Genomic DNA, 12,631 nt, shown 5'->3' with positions numbered 1-12,631 from the left:
CTGAAAGGTCCCAGGTTCGATTCCGGTCAAGGGCATGTACCTGGGCTGCGGGCACATCCCCAGTAGGAGATGTGCAGGAGGCAGCTGATCGATGTCTCTCTCTCATCGATGTTTCTAACTCTCTATCTCTCTCCCTTACTCTCTGTAAAAAATCAATAAAATATATTTTTAAAAAATGGATAATTTTTTTTCATTTTGCCTGTCAATTGAATTGAGATATTCAATTAAGCGACAAGGAGGGAATATAGTTGGAAAGGGAAGAAAACATTTGACTATCTTCTGCTTGGCAAGTACTGTGCTGGACAATGAACATATGTTATTGCAACAAGGGATCCCTGTTTCATGAATTCCCATACCATTCTTTTATTTACGAAGACATCGTTGTTATCATCATTGTGACCACCTTCATGGACTTTAGTACGAGTATATATCCCACCTTTACCAGGGGTAAAGCATGTCACTTGGTTTTGAGTATAAACAGATGAAGGAGATAATGGTTCTTGGTCCTGGAGGAAAGGGAGGAAGATTTATTAAAAATAATGTGTAATATGTGCAAAAAATTTAGTAAACACTACTAGTTCTCAGTTGTTAGTAAATACTGATTAAAATTATGCTCATCAATACTTAGTACCAAAAGAGTGCTTGAGCAATAAACATTTGTTTTGTGAATGAACAGAATTGCCTCCCATTGTTAGTTATATGAGAATATATCTTAGTCACTTTCCTCATCCTTGAGGACAGAAAAAAGGGATACTTTTTATAGAGAGTGAAGTGATTGCAGTATTTGTTGTTTGATTGATTAATTTGTGACTACCGCTATTGAAATTTAAAAAAAAAGTTTTTGTTTATTTTGAACTAGAGGCCTGGTGCACAAAATTCGTGCACAGGTAAGGTTCCCTAGGCCTGGCTGTCGATCAGGGCCAATCAGGTCCCCGCCTCCCTGCCTCCCTGCCTCCTCCTTCCCTCACTTCCTCACCGCGCCATGTTGCGCCACCCCCTGGTGGTCAGCACATGTCATAGCGAGTGGTCGAACTCCTGGTCAAGGGGACAATATGCATATTAGGCTTTTATTATATAGCACTAGAGGCCCGGTGCACAAAACTTTGTGCACTGGAGTGGGGGTGGGGGTGTCCCTCAGCCCCACTTGTACCCTCTCACAGTCTGGGACCCCTATGCCAGCACTTTTTGTTGAATAGGGAATTGTATTTGCTGCAGACACATCTGTGAACTGAAAGTTTTCTTGTTCACAGTGAGGCATTAAATTCCCTTTTAGAACCCAATTTCTTAACATTTTCCAAAAGACCACTTTTCAAGAATACACTACTTAAATTGGCTCTAACCTGAAGTATTTTCCTATTTTTCAAGAATTCAATGGTCACTTTTTCTATTATCTTTGGTATTTATTATAAAAATGCATATTTTGCTGGCATTGCCATTGTGTTTGAATAATATACTACAATATATGTCACAATATATAATGTATAATTACAATATACAATGTTACAATAATTTATATATCTAATAGATTGAAATTGGATTTGATAATTTGCTTTTTTTCATAAATTGGATTTTGAAAGAAATCTAGAAAGAAAGAATGGAGAGAAAAGAGATCTTTTGAGAAATATAAAACAGACTGTACTGTCTCTATATATTTCACTTAACTGGTTTTAGACACTGTCCTCTTGTTTTGAATATATTATTCCAAGACAGAAAACTTGAAATTTGACCGTGAGCTAAACTAGTATTTTACTCTGAATCTACTACAATAACTGGATGTAGGAAAAGGTTTGTCTTCGCTGTCATGGAAATAGACTTCACACCCGTGAAGGAAGTACCTGAGTCATGTGATTAACCAAAGCCAACTTCTGCACCTGGAAGTCACAGTGGCATGAAATTTTAATGTCTCTGATGTCACTCACACATCTCTTTTTCTCTGATAGGTGCTAAAATGGGTAGAGGAAGCAGTGCAGGCCTCCAAAGTCCACCTCTTATCTACAGATCATCTGGAACAGGCTGTGAACACATGGAAAATCCCTTTTGATCCCAGCCTCAAAGAGGTGACTGTGTCCCTGAGTGGCCCTTCTCCAGTGATTGAAATTCGCAATCCTTTAGGTGAGAAATACCAGCATCATATAATAAAATACAAAAACTGTGAAACTGGAAAGACTCTTTGCACACTTATGTGTGTTAACTTAATGCTAACTTATAAATAAATGAAAAAATGACTAGGGAAGTTGTGTAAAAATTAACCCTTTTTTTAGTCATAGTATTGAATTAACATGTGATTTTAAAAGCTAAAACTTCTAATAATGTAAACAGATCAGAGTTAGTAACTTAATTGTACTAAACTACCTCCCAAAAATATATAAGTTGAACCTAAAATTATGTTTTTGTAATCTATGAAGAAATATTTCAGTATTTTGTTATTTTTAAATGAATCACATGAAAAAACTCTTAAAACAACTGTCTAATTTTTTACTGATTATTTTCTTGATAAAAGTTTAAATTTTCAGATGACAGTTGTTAAAAAATAAATTTAAATTTTTATTAAAGTGTTAATTTACTTTGCTTCTATATGTTAAAACCCCAAGATTTGGCCTGATTCCATTTCTGGTCAAATATTACTATAAGTCTTGCATTTTTCAAGTAATCTAGTAAAGACAGAAACCTTATTTTTCCTAATATTTTCACTTAGAAATATTTTTTACTTAATGATATTTGCAAAACATTTTTATTTCCATTTGGCTTTAGTATATGATACATTCTTTTTTAAAAAATGATTTTTAGAGATAGAGGAAGGGAGAGGGATAGAGAGATAAAAACATCGATGAGAGAGAAACTCATTGATCAGCTGCCTCCTGCATGCTCCCTACTGGAAATTGACCCAGTAACTCAGGCATATGTCCTCACTGGGAATTGAACCTGTGACCTCTTGGTTCCTGGGTAAAGGCTCAACTGCTAAGCCACACCTACTGGACTATGACACATTCTCTCTCTCTCTCTCTCTCTCTCTCTCTCTCTCTCTCTCTCTCTCTCTCATCTATTTGTGACTATTTATAAATGTGAAGGGAGTAACCAGCTTTCCTACTTTATTTAATTTGAGTCTTAGAAAGTAACTAATACCTTAAAGAAAGCAGCATAAGAAATTGTCCTCAAAGGCCACATTCACACTAGCAATCAAATTGAAATTTATAAAGCAAGCAAAACCTTTTTCTACAGGTTTTGGCCTTATACATTCATTTGTCTGGTGATGTAGCATTCCACTGTCATACATCCTTGCCACCCAGGAATGATTACTACCTGGGTACTTCAAAGTACCTCTACTCAATGCATTATGTTTCTACTACTTTTCAAGTCATTGACATTGGCACTGATACTTAAAAAGTGATTAATTATTATAAAGCTTTCGATACAAACATAGGATCCATATACTAGTATTTGATTTGTTCATGTAACTGCAGGAGTAGTCCATAGGAGAGCCAAGAGTGAAATGAATAACTAAACAATGATTTAACTCCAAATTTGCTTTTTTCTCTCTCTCTCAAATCCAACTATAAGTTGCTTCTGATAAGTCTCAAATCAATAGGAGGTGGTATTACCCTACTTCCTTACACTCCCTCCTTTAATTGTTCCTCTGACAATAAAAGCCTCTCTCTGTGCTTTGTGGAACCAGTTAGGGTTTTACGCTTTGTGCAAAGATATGCCTTGAGTGATCTCCAAAAAGACATTTATATTGGTTTGCTGTTTTGTCATCTATTAAATATAAGTGTCCCTCTTGACTGCACTTAATTTTCGGTAGCCATATTAATCGTTATCTAAGATGACTTTGGAAACATGGCTGTAGTCTGCCAATTGTTATTCTCATTTTAAGATCAAATCAGCCTAGCAAATGAGAATCCGTTACTTCCGTGGCAGTGCCCAGCAACCCTAAAATTAAGTTCTTTTTGTCTATAACTAAAATAGTGTTTTGAGCTATAGAAACAAATGTCCATTAGGCAATTTATAGTGGAAATGTATACAGCTAATTTACCTAGCTGAAAGAAAGACGATGCTTGTTAACTTTATATCTGCCTTTCAGGGAAGCTGATCAAAAAGGGCTTTGGCCTGAATGAGCTATTGAATATCCATAACTCTGCCAAGGTGGTGAATGTGAAAGAGCCAGAGGCTGGATTGTGGACAGTGAAGGTACTGTTATTTGACAAAGTCTATTTATTACTTTATTTTGATGTCGGCATGTTCTCTAAAGTGTGCACAATAGTTTACTTATATCTTCTCTTGCCATCATGGACAGTGCTTTTACTAAGAAGCTATCTACATAGTGCATTTGTTGGTCTCTTGGTCAAATGAATTTGTTAGTGTTAAGTTTTGATGACCATGAAGACATCAGTGCCACCCCAAATACACTTAAAATTCTCAGTTAGTTTTCCTGTCATCAAATATGTAGATTGATTGTGTTTTCTACCTCCTGCCTCTAAAGCAACTAGAGAAGGAGACTGGAGAGAATAATGGTTAAGGGGCATAGGCTCTGGTGTGGAAGCCTGGGTTGGAATCTCAGTGCCGCTAAAAAGCTGTATTGCTTTGGGGCCATAGCTTCCCTGTGCCTGGCATTCCTCCTGTGTGATGTGGGGGTGTCAAGATTAGTCCTTTATCTTATTAAATTGTGCAAGAATGAAATTAAGATGACGGAAATGGACTGCTTAGCATAGTTCCTGTTACAAAGCAAGCATTCAAGTCCTGTTAGCTATTGTTATTTGACGGGTCTCCATCCATTGTTGACCACAACATGGTACTTGTTTCCTAGAATTACCTTTAAGTAGTGTATATTCGCTCTAAGAAAACATTGTACTTTGGCAATCTGGAGAAAAGAACACACAGCCGACATTCAGGATATCGGGGTACCACAAACCTGGGATCCAGGTTTGCAAATGGTGTGTGTGACCCTCTGTGGTAGATGTTCTGACTAACATATTTCTCAGCCTTTTTTGTGTGCCCTGGCCTCCTTCCAGCTCCAATGTCTGCATTTCTGCGTCTGCGAGTTTTTTTTCCAGAACAAGAGAAGGCTGTTCTGTTGGGGAACTAAACCCCTCAGGAAAGCTGTGAGCCCCACAGGGATAAGCGCCAGTTGTCCACGTGGGAGCAGGAGGAACAGCACACCCTTAGTGGTCTGCATTCCTCCCCGGGATCACTTCCCCTCTTCCTGTCAGCATCCTTCGCACCTCCCAAATAAACGACTTGTTCCAGAGTCCTTCTGGGACAACTCGAATGAAGATGCCCCTTGCAGCCTTTTCTCCTTTGCTGTCTTGGCTTCCCTACATAAGCCGTGGGATTCCTGGGCTCATGCTTTAAATTAGAGAGCTGCTGTGAATGTGTAGGGGGTGTTACACTCTGCACATTGGAAGTGCCCCTTTTGCACTTCAGTTTTTGTTTTCCTTTTCTTTTTAAAGAATACTTGAAATTTCCATTGTAACTCCATTCAAATCCTAGAATATCCATTCTTTATTCTCAGAAATCTGAGCTTTTGTAGGAAAAGTAGAAACGTAATATTGATTTTTTTTTGGAGGGGGTTGGGGAGGTGGATAAGATGGGATAAGGGTGTAGGTAAGAAGGCAATATGGAATAATAAACTCTGGGAATTTCTTACTGAATAGACCGAAAATGACCCCATTGTATTTACCCAGTTCCTTGCATATAGTAGTTGTTCAGTAATTATTAAGCGCATTAGATTAGCAACAATGAAGTGTTTTGCTGCTATATTTTGGCAAATTTGATGTGATAGTTATTTTGACCAACTTGCACAAAATATCACTCGTGTTGAGTGTGTGTTTCTGTGATCACAGTAGGAAGGAGTATAAGAAATTCTGAGTCTCATTTTTTTAAAATCATTGTAAGCACAATCTAAGCCAGCAGTGTCCTGAGCTAGCTAGTCTATTAAGGCAATTCAGTGTTGCTTTCTGAATAGAACATTAAGGTATTGGCGATTAGCAACTTATTGTGAGTATTTGAACTCATTTTCAAGGTGATTTGGATTGCTACCAGTGGTATTTCCTCTAGCACAGTTCTTGCCCAGAAGAGGGATAAGGCATGTCTGTTTTATCTTGTGACTGCCACACCTACTCATTGTCATCCATTCAATAAACGTTCGGTGAGTGCTTGCTCTTGGCAATGTTCCTGATACTTAATGGGAACTAAGCACATTTTAATTGATAATTAGAACAGAAAAACACCGAGGATTAGTCTGTGAGTGAGGAGGGAGAGGATAAGGTGATGAGGCGATGGAAACTCTGTTTAGACAAGTCTCTAAGCGCAGTTTCCTATAATTAAGAAAACAATAAGAAGACAGTATTTATTATTATATTATCTTAAATTTATGTCTAGTCCTCACCTCTGGTTCTGCTGTTACACCATTTCTAGAGTACAATTAGTCGTAACTAAACAAAGGATAAGTGTTACAGGGCAACTTCAAGATAATGAACATATTTGCTCCAATGTGAAATACCAAAATAATGTATCGGTTTAATAATGCGAAGCGAACTGAGCTGAACCGACTGACATAAATATTGGTGCTGTCTTTGGATCTCCCTTTTGGATGGTGAATGAATGAGAATGTTTTACATGTGTGCTTTCTCAAGAAGAAACATGCCTGAGATTAGATAGTATTGTATATCCCTGGTGCTATCCCCCGTGCACTCTGCTATCTGGGAGATGTCTGCTCTATCGGTAGAATTAATAATGGCTTTTGAGTGCTTCACATATCAGTTTTTATCCCAAATATGGAGAACAATCTATTACTTGATCTTAGTGTGGTAGTCAAGGACCAGCCAATGGAGCCTCAATGTCTTTCTAGTTCTTTTCAATCACTTTCCTTTATACTCTTGCAAATAAAATGTACTTAAAAACAAACATATATAGTTGATTTCAGAGGAATGGAGAGGGGGAGAGGGAGAGGGAGAGAGAGAGAAACATCGGTGATGAGAGGGAATCATTGATCGGCTGCCTCCTGCACACCCCACACTGGGGACTGAGCCCACAACCTGGGCATGTGCCCTGACCGGTAGTGGAACCGTGATCCTGGTTTGTAGGTCAATGCTCAATCACTGAGCCACGCCGGCCGGGCATAAAATATACTCATATCCTCTCTCCTACCACATTACTGTTTCTTTTCCTGGAATTCCTTTCCTTCCAACGAATCCCCTAAAGCTTAAATGGCAACACTGTCAGCAAGTCTCATCTGACTTTTTCTGTCTAACATGCTCTCTTTCCATCTGCCTTCTCCTGCAATCTTTCTGCACTTCCCTTTTGGATTATTTACACCCTTATTTCATATTTATTTCTGTATAGATTTTCTCTTCCTGTTTTACTGCAGGCCAGAATTTGTCACTATTATGTATACTCGTGCATGTCACAATGCCTGGGAAAGAACTGTATAAGTACTCATGAATAAAAAGCAATGTATTCATTCTGACGATATCTAAGGAAGCAGGCCAAAGGGTTGATTGAGTCAGCCTATGGTTGATGTACTGGCACAAAACACTTTAACTTTTCCATGACTTAAAATGCTATGAGAGTGGTGTTCTTTTTCCTTCTGTGGTTTCCCTCTGGAACCCTGGAAATTACTTTCCTGTAGTTTTTTGGGGACACTTTTACTAAAGAGGAACAATGAATCAGCTTATCTGTATGGTCCATTTAAAAGACTCAGATATTTTCAGTTGCCTCTGAGGCAGGTAAAAACATGTTAAAAAGAGGTAACTGAAGTTTTATTGCATATAAAAGAGAAGGCTGTTTTCTGTCCCTGAATTCTCATTTGTGGGGAAGCTACAAATCCTGGGTCTTATTTCTGAGAAGCAATATAATTTTCCATTCAGGAAGTTATATCTATATATAGAGAATTTGAACATAACCACGGAACGCTTGGGCCAGATTTTGTGTTCTGGTCTTGAAGGGGAACTCCCAGCAAAGATATTAAGTAGTTGTCAGCACCCATTGGATTTAGGTGGTACAAACTGTTTCTATTAGTCTAGGATTATCAGTGTGATCATGTAACTTAACACACCCCCTGGGGTATCTTTCCATTAAGTATATTTGGATAAACTGTCCTGAGATAATCGCCCAAGGAGAGAAGGGAGTGTACCCAACCACATGATGATATTGAGATTTGGAGACTAGTAGAAATGTTTTGGTTTTAGATAGCTCTGTTGGTTGCCAGAACCTACCAATGCATTTTCTAAGGATAAGGATATTTTATGCCATACTCAAGTGGCATAAGCTTGTTCAGAAATCATAATTAAATAAGCCTCCAGTCTACAAAGGCCCACACAAGAAGAATATTATGCTGACTTCCAATTATTCTCATCTGATGACTCTTTTGAATAAACCTGGAGACTACCCCAGGTGTGGTATTTAAAGGGATTAGGTGAAGCATTAATTCAATGTTTTGGGTCAATGGAATGTTTCGTAGATTTTTTTCCTGGAAAATTCCCCAGTTGTTTTGGTCTGCCAATATCAGAGTGTCAACCAAATGGAATGTTTCCTTTTTTAATAAAAGGATATCTATACACGTGTGTGTATATAAATGAGTATGCGTGTACATATATGGAAGTAGTTTATTCTATGCTTTGGGTACATTTATCTCCTTATATCACATTTCTCTGAACATACAATACCTAATAAAATGATAGTATTTAAACCTAGCTGGCATTATTATATCTTTGTGTCTGGCACAGTGTCCAGTAAGTTCTCATTAAATATCTGATTGAAACCATAATATTCTTTCATTTGTAAAGAATGGCCTGTCATTTAAGAACAAATACTTTGAAAAGAGCTGGGCATCTATTGTAATTCAAGATCTACTACTTAATATCTTTTTGACCTTGGAGAAATGACCTAACCTCCCTAAGTCTAAGGAAAAGGGGGAGGGGATGCCTACTTAATATTGTCATGATTAAATTAGATGTTGATAAAGTACTTAAATGGGTTTTGGACACATGAATAATAAAATTAATTGAATTATTCTTTTTTAATATGTGTAAATTTTATCTATACTTTCTATTAATGCAGATACACACCGTTTTTCAAAAGGTTTGGACTTGTTGATTATTTTATGAAACATTGAAATTCTTTAGGAGGAATGAAAGCCAGCTCCATTAGTTACATTTTAATTCAGTTTATAAAAGGGCACACTTCACATTTAGTACTAGCAGGAGTTCTCACTGGCTCAATACAAGAAAGTTAATTCTCTCCAATGGTCCAGGTCCTGGGGGCGTTGACATGACCTTCTACTTCACACAGTCACCCAAGGTGATGGAGGCACCACCATAATTTAGAACAGGAAGCTTCTTCACTTACTTTAATGGGGGAACAGACGGGAGAATGTACATTGAATTTTTTAAAAAAGAAAGAAATATGTGTTACTTCTGAGATGAGACAGACATCTGTGAGTGATAGACACCCTTCACACCCTTTCTATCACATTGGCCAGAACTATTATCGTGACCTAACAACATGCTGAAGCTGGCCCATAATGGCTCATGGAGAGTCAATCATGCACGTTCTGTTCCCATATCTGTGTTCAGTGACATCATGTTGGGAGCTTTAAATCAGCCATGATGGTAGCATTTACACCCCAGAAATTGGGAAATGACAAAAATTAGGAATTTCTTTTTTCTTTTTAAAAAATATATTTTTATTGATTTCAGAGAGGGAGAGGGAGAAAGAGAGAGAGAAACATCAATGATGAGAGAGAATCATTGACGGGCTGCCCCACACTGGGGATTGAATCCGCAACCTGGGCATGTGCCCTGACCAGGAATCGAACCATGACCTCCTGGTTCATAGGTCGATGCTCAACCACTGAGCCATACCAGCTGGGGAGGACTTTCTTTTTTCAAAGAGTAGTTTGACAAAACTCCACTTACCTGACCCCTCTAAAGTGAAAGTGTATTTAGAAATGTAGAATGGTAAATAAATAGTTGGAGGGTATTATTATCTTCTATGCCAAATCAACCCAGAGATTATGCTATCCTAAAATTCTGTGCACGGCCTTAGGTATTAAAGAAAGAGCACTGGACTTGAAATAATTGCAATTTAACATGCTGTGAAGACCTAGGCAAGTAATCATTTCTTTGAGACTCAGTTTCTTTATGGTGCTAAAAAATAATCTTTGGATATAATAGGATTTTGGAGATAATGTATGAACATTATTAGCATAATGCTTCTAGAAAAATTCAAAAAATTCTTGATGAACCTGACATTGTCTGGTCCTAGGAGAACCTAAGAAAAGCAGTGACATTGGGATGACTTTAATATTTATTAAACTTACATGTACTAAGTGCCCATTGAGTAATATTTTGTAGGTGGTGAATATGACATAAGATATCACCTTAAGGGACTTTCAATATAGAGAGGGATTTAATAGCCCTTCATCCTCACACTCAGAAGTAGACCCATCTGCAATAGAGCTGACCAGGAAGATAACAGGAGCAATGACCATAGTTTTCCATGGAGCTCTCCATGGTACTTGCTCCAAGGGACCTCTGCCTGATCCTTCATTCACTCCAATTCAGAAACCCGGGCGCTGGTCCACGCTGCACCTCTTACTGCTTTGTGAATAAAGGTTCCCTATTGACAGTTTTCTTTGCCAATAGATATGTAATACAGCATCATATTTGCCCCGGTTTGGCCTGCATTGTAGCAGCTTGTGTCATTCTGACCCTGACCCTTCCACCCTTGACCATGATATTCTAATGCAGAGCAGTAATGTAGCTCACTGTATTATATATTGTTTGAAATACAACCCTCAGGACTTCCAGCTCATGCAAATCCTATCCAGTGTCTAGTTTCTAGAAAATTTCCTGTTATGCTTGGAGCCATCAGACTGCTCCTGGATTTCCCTCTTTTTAAAAAAACACTACAGAAGCCATGAGGTTAGGTGGATTCTGTGCAGGAATGATACCTCAAGGAATTCTGTGGAAGAGAGATGCTTTGTGGAGCCAAATTTTAATTTTAATATAGCCTGCAGGTTAAATGTACATGATATAAAGGCCTCCCGGACTTTGAGAGTGCGCAGGCCAGACTGAGGAACATCCCCTCCCCTGAGTGCATGAATTTCATGCACCCAGCCTCTAGTAATTTTATAGAGATTTTAAGGGGCTCCCTATTCATCAAATCAGTTTTATTTTAATGCATTATTTAGCAACAGAGGATACCATATTTTCAAACACTTGGGGAATTTCTGATTTTCTCTCTTAGCTAGTAAGCACCGCTGTTTCCCACATGGACTCTTTGTCAGCTGGTGTGCACACAGAACCCTTGCCAGACGATCAGCACTTCATAGCCGCCATTTGACAAATTGTGCCATATTTTCCCTGGGGGCCTCAACAACTGCTTTATTGTGGGGGACTTTCTGAATAGCAAGGCAACTAACAATGATATATGATGTCAGTGAATAAATCGAAATCAGCTCATCATAATGTGGATCATTTGTTTGTCCTCATATGAAACCAGTAGGCAATAATGTCTTCAATAAAACTGTACATTATCGAAAGCAGCTGAAATTCGTAGAAACATTTTTTGTAATGGTAAAGGAAATCCCTTATTAAAGTAGGATCATGATCCTTAGGTTCCTTTTTGCGTGTCTATTATATATGATTCATAGCACACTTTTCTTTTAAAATAATGGAATAAGAGGCACTATGGAGACCTCTTCATTTACACACACAATCCTTTGTAACCCTTAAGAAATTGAGCCCTCGTAATTAGCAGCAGCATTTAACGCTAAGAATACAACAACACTGTTTTAATGAAGATGTGGGGTTTTTTTTCTTTTTCCTCACTTTTATTTGCCTTTCCTTTGAGTTCCTGCAGGTTCTGCTCAATGAGGAATAAATTTGGTAGTGACTGGAACATATCTCTTCACCTTTCCTCTCCTCATTGCCGAATAAGAAGAAGCCACGGTGATTTAGGGAGTACCGTGTAGCGAGGCTAGCATTCTGTGCTTGCTGATACCTAAAAACGTGTTGAAACTCTGATACGTGTTAGGTTCCCTGGTGTTATCCTGTGAATGCTTTTCTCTCACTCCCAGCTCCTGCTTCTGCTTAAAGGCTGCTATCACGTAGTCATCTTACAGTGGTGATCATGTTGGCATGAGGATTAAATAAGCCCATGTATTTAAAGAGTCTGGGCACAGAGAACATGACCAATAAATGGTCGTGTTGTTATTGTGCCCGGTGGCCCTAATCCAGATTACTTATTACTTATACACACATGACTCACTTCAGTACTTAGTATCCTTCCTCATTTAGTTCAGTCATCACCCCCTTTTAGGTGGTGTTAGCTGAACTTTTAAGCTGCTTTGCTCCTTTTATGTATTTCTGTGTATGGTATCTATTTCAGTCACTACATCGCATTAAAGGTTTCTATTGATCCGTCTGTCCCCCACACTGGCCATGAGCTCTTAAAGCCTGAGGGCCATGTTACACTCAATTTGAGTCTGAAGCGGCTAGGGCGTGGCTGGAACATTGCTGAGTTCAGTGGTGTTGGTTGGCCAAGGTCAGCTGTCCTGTCTGTATCTTCTCAGAGCCACTGGGAAAGTAAATATCTTTCTTAATGAACCTGAATGGTATTTGGGGGAGAAGAT

General features: G+C 38.4%; 1 protein-coding gene across 1 annotated transcript in view; it reads left to right on the top strand.

Annotated features, from left to right (window-relative positions):
* The window catches only part of LOC102761717 (hemicentin-1), a 127,711-nt gene that overhangs the window by 39,355 nt on the left and 75,725 nt on the right, over nt 1-12,631 (top strand). The window contains exons 4-5 of the mRNA XM_015569926.1: nt 1,941-2,112; nt 4,079-4,185. Coding sequence (XP_015425412.1) covers nt 1,941-2,112; nt 4,079-4,185 — 279 coding nt within the window. The remainder of the gene's footprint in view (nt 1-1,940; nt 2,113-4,078; nt 4,186-12,631) is intronic.

Source organism: Myotis davidii, unplaced genomic scaffold, assembly GCF_000327345.1.
Source record: "Myotis davidii unplaced genomic scaffold, ASM32734v1 scaffold362, whole genome shotgun sequence".
Taxonomy (NCBI): Eukaryota; Metazoa; Chordata; class Mammalia; order Chiroptera; family Vespertilionidae; genus Myotis; species Myotis davidii.
The sequence above is the reverse complement of the archived record's forward strand: the minus strand, read 5'-3'. Positions and strand labels throughout refer to the sequence as shown.